This window comes from Rhinatrema bivittatum, chromosome 3 (genome assembly GCF_901001135.1).
Source record: "Rhinatrema bivittatum chromosome 3, aRhiBiv1.1, whole genome shotgun sequence".
In the NCBI taxonomy this organism is placed as follows: Eukaryota; Metazoa; Chordata; class Amphibia; order Gymnophiona; family Rhinatrematidae; genus Rhinatrema; species Rhinatrema bivittatum.
The window spans coordinates 281413604-281429387 of NC_042617.1; the positions used below are offsets into that span (position 1 = coordinate 281413604).

Below are 15784 nucleotides of genomic sequence, written 5' to 3' on the forward strand. Positions count from 1 at the left end.
AGCACCCGGGAGGCGGTGTGGTGCTTTGTGTCTGGGATGGCATACAGTCCAACAGGATAAACATCCTGCATGAGACTAAATGCACAACTGAATCTTTATGGGTAGAAATCCCTTGTGTGTCGGGGAAGACTATAGTGATAGGAGTATACTACCGTCCACCTGGTCAAGATGGTGAGACTGACAGTGAAATGCTAAGAGAAATTAGGGAAGCTAACCAAATTGGTAGTGCGGTAATAATGGGAGACTTCAATTACCCCAATATTGACTGGGTAAATGTATCATCGGGACATGCTAGAGAGATAAAGTTCCTGCATGGAATAAATTACATTTTTATGGAGCAATTGGTTCAGGAACAGACAAGAGAGGGAGCAATTTTAGATCTAATTCTCAGTGGAGCACAGATTTGGTGAGAGAGGTAACGGTGGTGGGGCCGCTCGGCAATAATGATCATAAAATGATCAAATTTGAATTGACTGGAAGGGGGACAGTAAGCAAATCCACAGCTCTCGTGCTAAACTTTCAAAAGGGAAACTGATAAAATGAGAAAAAAAGTGTTAGAAAAAACCTGAAATGAGCAGCTACAAAGGTAAAAAGTGTGCAAAAGGCGAGGTCAGTTAAAAAGTACCATCCTAGAAGCACAGTCCAGATGTATGCCACACATTAAAAAAAAGGTGGAAAGAAGGCAAAATGATTACCGGAATGGCTAAAAGGGGAGGTGACAGAAGCTATTTTAGCCAAAAGATCTTCATTCAAAAATTGGAAGAAGGATCCAACAGAAGAAAATAGGATAATGCATAAGCATTGGAAAGTTAAATGTAAGACATTGATAAGACAGGCTAAGAGAGAATTTGAAAAGAAGTTGGCTGTAGAGGCAAAAACTCACAGTAAACTTTAAATATATCCGAAGCAGAAAGACTGTGAGGGAGTCAGTTGGACAGTTAGATGATTGAGGGGTTAAAGGGGCACTTAGAGAAGATAAGGCCATCGCAGAAAGATTAAATTATTTCTTTGCTTCGATGTTTACTGAAGAGGATGTTGGGGAGGTACCCGTACTGGAGGTTGTTTTCATGGGTAATGATTCAGATGGACTGAACCAAATCATGGTGAGCTTAGAAGATGTGATAGGCCTGATTGACAAACTGAAGAGTAGTAAATCACCTGGACTGGATGGTATACACCCCAGAGTTCTGAAGGAACTAAAAAATGAAATTTCAGACCTATTAGTAAAAATTTGTAACCGATCATTAAAATCATCCATTGTACCTGAAGGATAGCTAATGTAACCCCAATATTTAAAAAGGGCTCCGGGGCGATCTGGGAAACTACAGATCGGTTAGCCTGACTTCAGTGCCAGGAAAAATAGTGGAAAGTGTTCTAAACATCAAAATCACAGAACATATAGGAAGACATGGTTTAATGGAACAAAGTCAGCATGGCTTTACCCAAGGCAAGTCTTGCCTCACAAATCTGATTCACTTTTTTGAAGGAGTTAATAAACATGTGGATAAAGGTGAACCGGTAGATGTAGTGTACTTGGATTTTCAGAAGGTGTTTGACAAAGTTCCTCATGAGAGGCTTCTAGGTAACGTAAAAAGTCATGGGATAGGAGGCGATGTCCTTTTGTGGATTACAAACTGGCTAAAAGACAGGAAACAGTAGGATTAAATGGATAATTTTCTCAGTGGAAGGAGTGGGCAGTGGAGTGCCTCAGGGATCTGTATTGGGACCCTTACTTTTCAATATATTTATAAATGATCTGGAAAGAAATATGATGAGTGAGGTAATCAAATTTGCAGATGATACAAAATTGTTCAGAGTAGTTAAATCACAAGCAGATTGTGATAAATTGCAGGAAGACCTTGTGAGACTGGAAAATTGGGCATCGAAATGGCAGATGGAACTTAATGTGGATAAGTGCTACGTGATGCACATAGGGAAAAATAACCCTTGCTATAGTTACACAAAGTTAGGTTCCATATTAGGTGCTACCACCCAAGAAAGATCTAGGCATCATAGTGGATAACACATTGAGATCGTCAGTTCAGTGTGCTGAGGCAGTCAAAAAAGCAAACAATGTTGGGAATTATTAGGAAGGGAATGGTGAATAAAATGGAAAATGTCATAATGCCTCTGTATCGCTCCATGGTGAGACCGCACCTTGAATACTGTGTACAATTCTGGTCGCCGCATCTCAAAAAAAGATATAATTGCGATGGAGAAGGTACAGACCAAAATAATAAGGGGAATGGAACAGCTCCCCTATGAGGAAAGGCTGAAGAGGTTAGGGCTGTTCAGCTTGGAGAAGAGACGGCTGAGGGGGGGATATGATAGAGGTGTTTAAAATCATGAGAGGTCTACAACTGGTAGATGTGAATCTGTTATTTACTCTTTCAGATAATAGAAAGACTAGGGGACACTCCATGAAGTTAGCATGTGGCACATTTAAAACTAATCTGAGAAAGTTCTTTTTCACTCAACATACAATTAAATTCTGGAATTTGTTGTCAGAGGATGTGGTTAGTGCAGTTAGTATAGTTGTGTTTAAAAAAGGATTGGATAAGTTCTTGGAGGAGAAGTCCATTACCTGTTATTAATTAACTTGACTTAGAAAATAGCCACTGCTATTACTAGCAACGGTAACATGGAATAGACTTAGTTTTTGGGTACTTGCCAGGTTTGGCCACTGTTGGAAACAGGATGCTGGGCTTGATGGACCCTTGGTCTGACCCAGTATGGCATGTTCTTATGTTTTCCAATGAGCCTGCATCTCCATCGTCCGTGGTGTCTGGGTCCCTTGTCAGGGATACCCTTGGTGAACCGAGACATGTCCAGAGGCCTGCTGATAGGGCTGAGAGGGTAAAGCCTTCCAAGCTGGAGTTATGCTCGGGCAGGGACAGGGGCTGACTGTGCCTGAACAAAGGCTTGGAGGAGGACCTGGAAAAATTTCAAACAAGAGAAGGCCCCCGGTGCGCGCGATGCAGTATTCAAATTAGGTGGTGCGGTGGAAACAGGGAAAAGGAGGCCCTTAGGGACACTAGCGCGTCCCTAGCGCCTCCTTTTGACCCGGAGTGGCGGTTGTCAGCGGGTTTGACAGCAGACGCTCAATTTTGCCGGCGTCGGTTCTCGAGCCTGCTGACAGCTGTGGGCTCGGAAACCAGCCGCCGGCAAAATGGAGCGTCCGGTTTTCGGCCCGACAGCCGCCGGCCCAATTTAAATTTTTTTTCTTTTTTTTTTTTTAACTTTTTACAGCCTTCGGGACCTCCGACTTAATATCGCTATGATATTAATCGGAGGGTGCACAGAAAAGCAGTTTTTACTGCTTTTCTGTGTACTTTTCTGGTGCTGGAAGAAATTAGCGCCAACCTGTGGGTCAGCGCTAGTTTCTGAAAGTAAAATGTGCGGCTTGGCTGCACATTTTTCTTTCTGAATCGCGCGCGCATACCTAATAGGGCCATCAACATGCATTTGCATGTTGAGAGCGCTATTAGGTGCCGCGGGTTGGACGCGTGTTTTCCTCCCCTTACTGAATAAGGGGTAAGGGAAAACGCGCATCCAAGAGTGCACTGTACTGTATCGGCCTGTTTGTTTTTAATTACATTTTTTCCCCCACTCAAAGGACATTTCATGTATTACTACCCTTTCCATGAAGGGATTTTCTAATACTGCTCCCCAGTCTACACCCTTGGAACCGTATAATAGGACTTTGCCTGGACCCTGCATACAAAGTTAAATTCTGCAGCAAATTGAGGGTCTTTGTTTAAAAAAAAAAAAAAAAAAAGAAGTCTTTTCTGTGGAAAAGGAAACTGCTTTCCACGTAGAGACAGAAATCCCTTTTCATCTTCTATAATTGGCCAATGACTAGTCTTCAAATTGGAACCTACAGCTCCTGCTTTCAACCAAAAACAGATACTATAATATGTAAATTAATATGCTTGGGGTAGCAAGCCTCCAATTGCTAGCTACCCTGAATGGCAGGATTCCTTCCAAGATCTGACGATATAACGTAATTGTTCTGGGTCTTGCACCAACCTCACTGGCTATACACAAAGAAGCCAAACTGGGAGATTTGTACAGTGGCACATCCACTGCCTTTTCCACATCTGTAACAAGAGGTGGCTTAAGATGCCCAAATTTTCCACATCATATTCAGAGAATGGGGAAATCAATTAAAAAAAAACAAAACAAAAAAACGACCATAGCAAAGACTTATTTTCCAACAGAATGAATAAAGAGATGCAATTAAAACTAAATGAAAAGCCACTCCATCCCTCCACAAATTTCTAAAATTGTCTGTGTTAGTGCCTTATATATGACAGTTTTTAGTTCACTATGATTTCTCACAGCAAAGTACTGTTAGTGAGACACAAGGGTTATGGACAGCCAGCACACTCAGTGTACCTGATGCTGGAACCGAAGGAGCAGAAACGGGGCCTGCAGGTGCTACTGGAGCACTGGCAGGAAGGGAAGTAACAGCAGGAGCTAGAGTAAGAGCAAGAGGGAGTTATAGCATATATTCCAAACCACCACCCACACTATTAACAAAGTCATCAGCAAGATTCTTGCAGGCCCACCAGATTCCAAGAGAATCACTAATAGAAAGACCAACAGTTGAAAGAGCTGCACAGAATATGAAAATGGTAAAAGATTAACTACATTTACAACTAAATTTTTTTAAATTCATAAAGTAGCTAATTATTCAATTCTATAATTTCTCTTACTTAATATACCACCTAAACCAAAAGGGTACACTAAATCATTTCAAAATAAGCAGATTTATGCAGTCAGATGGAATGTATATATATATATATATATATATATATATATATATATATATATATACACATACATATACACACACACACACACACACACTCTTTAATGAGATTAAAGGGGAAAAAGATGATACAAAAAGAGCCCCATGCCTAGTGAAGGAAGACTTCATTACAGCTGAGATCAGCATGCAAACCTGAAGCCCTGTTCTGCCAATTGGATCACCACTGGAGAAAGTACTTACCAGATATTTTTGTTTTCCTTAGGGTAGCCAGATGGACTCAGGACCAATGGGTTATGCTCCCCTGCCAGCAGATGGAGTCAGGACGAATTGTAGAAACGCCAATCTGACTACCCAGGCTTCCAGGCAGTTTATGTTCCAGAGGGCCTCTTCCTTGGTCCAATGCCCCTGGGCCGTCAGTTCCCAACAGTGAGCTCCCCTGCCCTGGAGGCACACGTCTGTCATGAGAACCAGCCAGTTCGGAGGGACACAGGTACACCCCTGTCCAGATGAGCTTCCTGCAGCCACCACTGGAGCTGAGAGCATACTTCCATCGGTAAGTGGAGGCAAATTGAATAGTCTTGACACAGTGAGTTCCAAAGTGACAGCAGCAAGTGTTGAAGTGGTCCCATGTGTGCCCTCGCCTATGGCAGTACTTCCAGGGTTGCTGACAACAAACAGAGGACTTGAAGATAGCTCCACACCGTTGGGCGTATCGTGTTCATCAACAGATGCACTTGGGACATTAACTTCCTTATCCACATGGCTGGGAGGAAGACCTTGCCCTGCTTGGTGTCGAACCGGACTCCCAGATATTCCAAGGACTGGGAGGGTTTGAAACTGCTTTTGTCCAGGTTTACAACCCTACTGAGTTCCGGAAGCAAGGAGGTCATCCTGATGGTCACCTGGAGACTCTCTTCCACGGACTTTGCCCGGATCAACCGGTCGTCCCAAGTACGGGTGCAGCAGGATTCCCTCTTTTCTCAAAACGTTCTCGCTACGACCACCATAATCTTGGAAAATGTTCTGGGGGCAGTGGCCAGGACAAAGGACAGTGCCCAGAACTGATAACTAGGCACAAGAAGAAGCAATCTAAGTTTCCTCTCCCATGGATAACCCAGATCTGGGGCACTTCTGGTTAAGGTTGTGGCTGACCCATCCTCCGAATGGGAGGAGCTGGACTTAGCAAAGTTTAGCGAGGCCAACTCTCCCCAGGCTTCCTCACAGTGCTGACATAAGCAAGAATCCAGGTCAGAGCGTGCAGCCCTAATATGACAAGCAGCACAGAGAGAAAGGCGCTTATGTTTCTTTGCTGCCGGAGCCACTGGAGACTGTAACTGTGTTCAGACGGCTTGCACTTAAAGTTGATGTGCACATATTTCGGGCGCCTATGTGGGCTGCAGCAAGGCGCATGCATAGCCCGTGCACCTGGCTTTATTTATATTTTGCGCCTAGTAAGTTGTGCACATATATTCATACGTGACGTTATGCGCACTGCATGTACTGAAGCATTATGGTGGGCAATACAGCGCGTACAAAGACGTGCGCAAGATGGTGCCGCCGCAGCTTACCACGCAGTGTGCTGACCAAGCCTAAAGTGGGGCAGAGCTCCCCAGGGGTCGCTCAAACTGCTCAGAAGCCCACTTCCCCCTACCCCAACGGGTTTGGGAATGACATCAGTACGGCATGCCGGGCAAGGAGACCAGAGGAAGTCTTATTGAAACCCCTCCAAAACATCTGAATCGGGAGGATTTTTTTTTTTTTTAAACTTATCCAGGGACAGCACTTACTGGCTGAGTACAGAGACAGTCTCCGGCTGCAGGGTGGAGAGGGCTTTGGCCATCGCTGCCGCACTCAGCTTCCTGCACTCGCTGCCTTTCAGCTGCAAAGTCCACGCCGGGAACCGGCTACCGGACCAAGGCTTGCCTCTGAGCGATCTCGGAAATCACCTCAGGAATTCTCAACTGGGGGTGGGACCTTTAGGTATCACTGCAGGAGAGAGGGGCTCAATCTTTTCTCTAATTTAAAAGTAGAATTTCTTCTTCCAAAAGGTACAGTGATCCCCATAGGGAAAGCATGTCCACATCAGCTGGAAACGGAGAAATACCGAATGGCTGATGTCACTGCAGAAGTGTATCTAGGGTGACGTCAGCTTTGAAACTTGACTCAGTCTCCATTTGCTGACAGGGGAGCATAACCCATTGGTTCTGAGTCCATCTGGCTACATGCTAGGAAATAGAACTTTTTTAAAATACTAAATAATCCCATCATGAAACCAGGTACATGGATAATAATTGCAAATGAGGAAAAAGATATAATCTGTTACTTTAAATGAAATGCAGTTTCCAGCTCTCCAGCAGATGTGGGAATATCCTATCAATTCTTTATAAGCAGCTCAGTGACCAGTCTTCAATTTGGAAGTCACAACCTCCAGCCCTAAAAGGGTGCAGGAGAACTTGCATACATAGGTAACATATGCTGAATTAAAATAGTTTTAGACTTTAGTATTGTTTTATACACAGTTGGCAGGTCACCTGCAAGACAGTTCTGCCACCACCAATCCAAACTAAAGCCTCACCTTGCAGTTCAAGACCATGCTTTCACCTACTTCTTGTGGGCAATGGGAAAAAAAGAAAAACACAAAAAAAAACAAACACACTCAGGGGGATATGACCAAAGTTAGATATTTGTGTTTGTTTCAATTACTTCAAAGCTTGGTGGTAAGCCACTGTGTGTATGGGGGGTGGAGGAGGGAGAAGATGTTGGATTAAGTATGGTAATTTGTATTCTCACCTATCCAACTGAGCAGACTGGATGGGCCAATAGTTCTTTTCCTGCTGTCATCTACCATTTTAAAAAGACATCATCCCATTAAAGAACCAAGCAAAAAATGTAGGCATAATTGATTCTGAATTACCATTCACGACACATTAAAACTGTAATTAAATCTTCTTTCAATAAGCTGCGCCTCATTAGGCATCTACGCCCTCTCTTAGAATCTGACTACTGTACTACAATTACTTGTATTAAGCAGAATTGGCTACTGGAATTCACTCTACATTGGTCTCCCTCAATACAGGGTACAACCTCTGCAGTTAGTCAAAATGCTGCAGCTCCTATCAATGAATACACCGTTACATGAACATAATCTCCACCACTTTGATTTCATTACACTGGCTACCCATGAAGTGGCGGATAAACTATAAGATCTTGAGTAATTCATAAGATGGTGCATGACAACAGTAAATGCTGGATCAGTTCTATATTAAGAATTTATAGACCCATAATTTCCTTTGTATCAGAAGGGAAATGCTTGCTTGAGATTCCTTCTGTCAAAATTGCAAGACTTGATTTAACAAAGCCTTTTCCTTAACAGGCCTATGCCTCTATAATTCTTCATCAGACTACATTAAAATGAACTGCAGTACCAATCAGTTTAAAAGGACTCTAAAGACATACATACTTATTTAAATAGGCCTATAACTTGGATCCTTTGGCTTAATTTAAAATAACTATCAGCTTAGGTCAAGCGCTTCTAATTTTGCCATCTTAATGGCTCCAAGTTTTGACTGTTTTTGCTAAGATGTAGCATCTTATGTATAGTTTGTCTGAACAGTATATGTATTCTTGTATTATTTTATGAATGTGGCTATGGGAGCCACCTTGTCTTTGAAAAGAGCAGCAAATAAGTTTGAATAAATTCAAATATAAGTCACCTACCATGCTATGTTAAAAAGCCACTGTCAAGACTGCTCCTGTACTGCAGATGCAATGGGTTATCTCCATGGAGGGCACAAAGTAAAGTAGAGAATACCACATGGTACATATTCATTCATATCATATGTATCACTCTTGAACCCAGACACCTACCTGAAGGCTCAAGAGTAGCCTCAAACTGCATGGCCTCAGTCTGGGAAGCCTCACTTGCCACCTTGGGAGATTCAGTGGCAATGGCTTTGGTTTCTTCAGCTGTCATTGTCACTTCAGTGGGGGCCCCGCCTGCTTCCCCAGGGGCTGGGGGAGGAGTTACTGTAATATCAGCAGTTCAAGAAATCTCTAAAAAAATATCCATGAATAACGTACCAGACACACCACACTGATCTTGTACCAGTCGTGTGTTGCACTAAGACCCAAAAAGTGAGAGTTAACCCTGGAGAAAGAAAAACTGCAGCCAGAGAAAGTCTCTCAAATGACTGCATTTTACCTAGTTAGAAAAACAAAACACACAAAAAAGGTTGGCCTCATATGAATTTTTGTTCAGTTTCTAAAATCAGAAGTATAAAGTCCACTCCCAGACCAGCTACTGAGACAAATGAGCAAGGAGCTTTGTTCAGGATGCTTGTGACCAATCAATTTTTCTTTCATCTCCCCAAGTCAACTCACACTCTTTTGGGTAAAACCTGACCCTTCAGGCAACATGCACCAAGTGAACCCCAGTGTTGGCAACCCACATTGTGTAATGAGGTCATGCAATATCCCTACTCCTGAAGCCAAAGTAAGAAGCAAATGCTTCAGCAGGCACCAATCAAGAAGAAGCTTTCCAAAAGTGCACAGGGCACAAGATGGAACATGCTGGACCTTCTGATATTCTATGCCAACAGAGCACAATCTTCACACAATGAGCTCAGGCTTATGAGCCAAACTCCCATTATGTTCTCAACTGAAAATATTTAACCAATGGCTGTGCTTATGCTCTTCTGTTTAAAGGAAACATGCTGCAGCCTAAGAACTCATTAGGGGCTTTTTACAGTGGCATACAGTTCTCTAGTCATACCTCTCTCCTATACACTCGCAGTTAGGGGCTCAGTGTTAGTGCTGCTCTCTGCCTTGTAGGTTTAAACTCCCAGATCAGAGCTTCTGTTCCCCAGGTCAGTCAGGCATGCTGAAGAGGTAGTGGCCCTCAGTTGAGAACTATCACTGTAATGACTGGGTCAAGTGAGTTGAGAGGGGATACAAAATAGTGGGGAAATTAAAAAAAAAAAATCTCTGGATAGTTGTATAGTCACAGGCACTGGGCACCACTGCCATGGATGGAGATTTGCATTAAAACAGCCATACTTGTACGCTGATCTGCCTACACAAAGCAATTAAAACAGATACACAATGTGCGGGAACACATACACCCATAAGAGACCTAGACATCCTCATTCATTGTACTGCACAATTAGATCAACATGTTGAGTGCCATATTTAGCTAAGGAACAAACTAATTTAAAAGTTGTCATATCCTTCATTGTGTACAAAAATATAAGATATTGACCAATTAAAAAAAAAAGTAAGTACAGCCTGCCAAGGACCAGAGATTTAAATGCAAAGTCCCCATGGACAACACCCATGCAGCTCCAATCCTATGTCTCTTGCCACCATTAGGCTTGCCTTCATTGCATCAGGATACAACAGTAGCAGAGGTGCAATGACACACTTGCTGCTTTGCAAGTAAAACAGTTTTTCCTAGGAAGATTGTGATAAGGGGTCAGCAGGTGATGACCAGATACTAACAGAAGAAAAAGAAGTAGTGCTTTGTGTGTCAACATCAGAACAATAAACACAGTAAAAAGGAAATAGGACAGTATGATATTAGTAAAGAAGAATTCTTATTAAAAAACAGGGGTGCAAAAACGATACAATATCTGCAGTAACAGCTAAAACAAAAAAGATCATTTAAAGAAAGCAAGAAACCAGCATTTCGTCTGCCTAGCAGAGAAGCAAATGCTTGTCCTTGCAAGTCTTGACAAACAAACCAAAACAAAAAAAGTGGGAATAGCATCCATAAGCTTTTCTGTTAGTATTTCTGCATGTCAAACACCAAAGCCCAGCTGTACAGCAGTGCCCACACCTTGCATGTTAGCATTGTGTCTTATTGCCCATCAACAGGACCCCTTAACTCATCCATCATAAGGAGCTGAAATGGATCAGATCATCAACTGTTCAAGATGTGACAGAATTATGACAGTTTTTGCACACAGCAAACAAATGGATTTCCCTAAGTTCATCCATCTCCTGATTTGGAAGATGTAACACTAACTCCATCTGGATGAGCTTCTGGTTCCCTGTTGTGAAATAGATTAAAACTATCATCATACATACCTGTCTCAGCCTGAGGCTGCTGCAGTTCCTGCTCTGTTGCCGGAACAGTTTCTGTGGCTTCACCGGGCATGTCTGGAGATGGAAAATTAAAAAAAAAAAAAAAAAACCAAAACAAAACAAAAAACAAAAAAACCAATTTTCAGAATGCAGATAAAAAAAATTCACAAGTTGCCTTTGAACATTCTGTGCTGCATATACTCAGATATGGCATAAAGTATTATTAGCCTGAACATTTCAATCCTCAAAACTATGTATAAAACAAGTCTTACACAGTATAATGGTACCTCAAATTAATAAGGACCATTTGGTCCACTCAGTCACCTTTTGCCTATTATGTTACCACATGCACTCCTAAGTCTGGACATCTTCTTCCTTTCTTATACCATCATAAGAACTGTAAGACCTCGTATATTATTTTCTAGTATTGTTATACAGTACAAAACCTAACCAATTATTTGTATGTACCAGTCAGCTAAGAATGGCTCAAAACACGGACCTCTTAACATAGGGCAGCTTTCACATGAACAGCCACAACACAAATGTAATCGCTCCTTGCCACGGACCTTAGTAATACTTTAAAAGTACTCTCTTGAAATGGGAATGACAGGACTTTGATACCAAGCTAGGCTTTGCCCCTTCTCCATATAAGTACAACAGACTCACCGGGCAGCTACATTAAAAGTGGATTATATGGCTGCTTGGATTTCTCCCCACGAACCAATTAATAAAATAAATAAATAAATAAATAAAAAAGCCACAACAAAACGGCTCGCTACTCTCTTCTTCAATAATGGAGCTAGGGTTTTATCATGATTGTTTTGACTTAAAGTTGATGTGATAACAGGCAGCGTTAAAGCACCCCCTCTCCAGCTCCCTTTCCGGGGAAGGACCTGCCGTATGCCAGCCCCAGCCCTACCCTCCATGGGTCCCTGGTGAGACACACATACACACACCGTGACATCTCTTACAAACGTGCCACACTAAGGGAACAACAACATGAGGAAACATTGTCAGCCAGGATCCAGGACAGGGGTCTGTGCCAACCGAGGCCTCCCAACGGAAGAAACCGCGAGACCAAAGGGAGCGGTGCGGCTCTTCAGTACCCAGACTAACAGGTAACCCGAGCGAAGTCTAAAGGGAGCCGGGAGCAGGCCCGGGAGCACCACAAGGATCTCAGGAACCGCAGTCTCCCGTCTAAAAGGCCCATCCGCCGCCCGGGCCTCATCTTGTCTCCAATACTTTCCATTCCGGATGCCACTGCCAATGTCAGACCAAGCAGTCAGCACCCAGTGCGGTGGGACACCTGCTCTATCCCTCAACTCCCCGCCTCTCTCTCGCGGCAGGATGGCAGCGGATAAAGACCACACACTTACCGCTGGACGAACTCACATCCAAGATGGCTGAGAAAAAAAAAAGGAAAGAGCCGGAAATCCACCGGAACATGGGCACGCAGTAGCCGTCTACTTCCGGGTCAGCCACTCTCAATATGGCACCCGTGTTAGCCGAACTCCGACCGCCACGCCTACTATGACAGCGTATATAAGGCTGGGCTTCTAGCCTTTCCATCCCAAAAACCTTTAGCCCTCTAAAAGACGAGAAGCACCTGACTCATAAGTCTCGTTTGTAACTCACTCAATTGACGTCTACCCAGTGTTGCCAACCTCGCTTATTTACCGCGAGATTGGGCTTCTTTTTGTAGTCATTCGCGGGTTTTTTTTTCCCATTCGCGGGTTGCTTTTAATTGGGCTATTTTTTCTGCCAGTCGCGGTTTTTTGGGGCTTGTTGGGCGGGACTTGTGCTCTGAATCATGTTACAGTGATTGGCGACTGCTGCTGCTGCGATGAAGCCTGTCCATAGCAGGCGCACCCTATCCCTATATTGCAGCAGTAAGCCAATCAGAGCAGAATGCAAGTCTTGTTGATGCACACGACACGTTTTGTGGGCAGACCCACCCAGCATCGCACGTGGGCGGAACGGGAAGGCCAGCAGCACAGCATTGGAGCGCAACAGCAAAGGAATCCAGCGTGTGTAGCTACAGCCAGGTATCAGGAGGGGAGGAATTAGTATGTTGGTAGGGGGAAATGAGAGTGCGGGGCCAGAGATGGGCTTGGTGGGGGGTGGGGAATGAGTATGTGGAGGCCAGAGATGTGCTCAGAGGGGTTAAGGAGGGGGGAATCAGTGTGCAGGGCCAGAGATGTGCTCTGAGGGGTTAGGGGGGGGGGAATGAGAGTGTGGAGGCCAGAGATGTGCTTGGAGGGGGGGGGGAATGAGAGTGGTGGAGGCCAGAGATGTGCTTGGAGGGGGGTGGGGAGAGGGGAATGAGAGTGTGGAGGCCAGAGATGTGCTTGGGAGGGGGGGTGGGGAGAGGGGAATGAGAGTGTGGAGGCCAGAGATGTGCTTGGAGGGGGGTGGGGAGAGGGGAATGAGAGTGTGGAGGCCAGAGATGTGCTTGGAGGGGGGGTGGGGAGAAGGGGAATGAGAGTGTGGAGGCCAGAGAAGTGCTTGGAGGGGGGGTGGGGAGAAGTGGAAGAATGAGAGTGTGGAGGCTCAGAGATGTGCTTGGAGGGGGGGTGGGGGAGAGGGGAAGGAGAGTGTGGAGGCCAGAGATGTGCTTGGAGGGGGGGGTGGGGAGAGGGGAATGAGGAGTGTGGAGGCCAGAGATGTGCTTGGAGGGGGGTGGGGGGAGAGGGGAATGAGAGTGTGGAGGCCAGAGATGTGCTTGGAGGGGGGGTGGGGAGAGGGGAATGAGAGTGTGGAGGCCAGAGATGTGCTTGGAGGGGGGGTGGGGAGAGGGGAATGAGAGTGTGGAGGCCAGAGATGTGCTCGGAGGGGGGGGTGGGGAGAGGGGAATGAGAGTGTGGAGGCCAGAGATGTGCTCGGAGGGGGGGGGGGAGAGGGGAATAAGAGTGTGGGGGCCAGAGATGTGCTCGGAGGGGGGTGGGGAGAGGGGAATAAGAGTGTGGAGGCCAGAGATGTGCTCGGAGGGGGGTGGGGAGAGGGGAATAAGAGTGTGGGGGCCAGAGATGTGCTCGGAGGGGGGGGGGGGAGAGGGGAATAAGAGTGTGGAGGCCAGAGATGTGCTCGGAGGGGGGGTGGGGAGAGGGGAATGAGAGTGTGGAGGCCAGAGATGTGCTCGGAGGGGGGTGGGGAGAGGGGAATAAGAGTGTGGGGGCCAGAGATGTGCTTGGAGGGGGAAATGAGAGTGTGGGGGCCAGAGATGTGCTCGGAGGGGTTAGGGAGGGGGGAATGAGTATGTGAGGGCCAGAAATGTGCTCGGAGGGGGGTGGGGAGAGGGGTATGAGAGTGTGGAGGCCAGAGATGTGCTCGGAGGGGGGTGGGGAGAGGGGTATGAGAGTGTGGAGGCCAGAGATGTGCTCGGAGGGGGGTGGGGAGAGGGGAATGAGAGTGTGGAGGCCAGAGATGTGCTCGGAGGGGTTAGGGAGGGGGAAATGAGTATGTGAGGGCCAGAGATGTGCTCGGAGGGGGGTGGGGAGAGGGGAATAAGAGTGTGGAGGCCAGAGATGTGCTTGGAGAGGGGAATGAGTGTGGAGGCCAGAGATGTACTTGGAGGAGGGAGGGAGAGAGGGAAATGAATATGCGAGGGCGTTAAATGCTATAAAAAATAAAAAGTTTCAATCTCACGTGTTTTGGGCTTTTTTTGGGCTTGTTTTTTTTGGAAAAAAGTGCTTGTTCTTTCATGAAAACCTGGCAACACTGCGTCTACCCCTCATTACAATAACTTTAAAAAAGGAAATGAAAGAAATGCGGTTTAGTCTACAGGAATTCGATGTATCTTCGCTGCGTTCAAAAACCAGCCACAATGGCTATTTTCAGAAAACTAAGTTTCCAAAAATAAAATAACCATATTACTTTCGCTAGGAAACTGTTGCGAGTAGTGACCAATACTCCATTCCAAAGCTCGCCACCCTTAAACACAGAGGCAATAAATGAAGCAACTAGCAAAGGATGGCAAAAAAGACATTTTCAAATTATGCATTCAAATTTCACACCTATACCGTTCTTCCCCCACTAGAAAATAAAGGATGCAGCTTCTCAATTCCCCCCCCCCCTTCTCTAAGTATCTAACTTATACAACCAACCCCCCTCCCCCCAAACACTTCCTCATATCAGCTGCTACCTACAAATAGCTATCCCACCCAAAAATACCCCACAAACCTATACAAGCCCTCTCTAATAGATCCACATAACCCAACCCTACCCATCTAGGGAGAGATACCTCTACATACAACCCACCCACCACCACTACTACCTTTTCTACAAATCTAGGTTGAAAAGCTTTTCCAAAGCCATGCCCCTGCATACTTTCCCTACTTCATTTATGCTTTCTAACATATAGAAAACAGGTTTGCTTACCATAAAACAGTGGTTTCCATAAATAACAGGATGAATTAGCCATTACATGTGAGTGATATCATCGGGTGGCACTAGACTTGTCTCTCCCAGCTAGTAGAGCTTTGAGCTCTTCAGAGTATGTGCAGGAGTTGCCTTATGAGCCTCCTCAATCAGTAACAGAACTAATCTAGCAGCATAGTCTACTCTCCAGGGAGGTGGGTGGATTATTTTCAGAGCTAATTCATGGAAACACTATTTACAGTAAGAAAACTTGATTTAACCATTATCAGTGGGGAGTGTCATGCTGAAGGTTGCAGCAGAGCATTACTGAATAAGCAACCTGTCATCCCACCATGGAGAGTGGACTACAGCAAGAATAGGTTTCACAAACCTACTTGACCAAATTTAGCACCAACCCTTGCACAGTTATCAAGATAATAGGGGGATGTGAAAATATGAACAGATGACAGTGGTGCAGCTTTGCAAATATCTACAATGGGGACTTCACAAAGATGAACCACAGAGGATGCTATAATTCTCACCTGATGTGCTTTAACTGCATGTGTGATAGGC

The 15784-nt window shown here is 45.1% G+C and overlaps 1 protein-coding gene across 13 annotated transcripts in view; it reads right to left on the reverse strand.

Moving 5' to 3' along the window:
• NACA (nascent polypeptide associated complex subunit alpha) overlaps positions 1-12379 on the reverse strand; it is a 38141-nt gene extending 25762 nt beyond the window's left edge. The window contains exons 1-5 of one of the 13 annotated variants that reach the window (XM_029594833.1): positions 12232-12379; positions 10859-10930; positions 8642-8800; positions 7565-7615; positions 4399-4479 (exon numbers count right to left, since the gene is read on the reverse strand). In XM_029594833.1, coding sequence (XP_029450693.1) covers positions 4399-4479; positions 7565-7615; positions 8642-8800; positions 10859-10930; positions 12232-12301 — 433 coding nt within the window. In that variant the 5' untranslated portion in view covers positions 12302-12379. The remainder of the gene's footprint in view (positions 1-4398; positions 4480-7564; positions 7616-8641; positions 8801-10858; positions 10931-12231) is intronic. The other 12 variants (XM_029594840.1, XM_029594836.1, XM_029594834.1 and 9 more) reach the window with 12 other exon arrangements.
• Positions 12380-15784: the final 3405 nt, after the last annotated feature.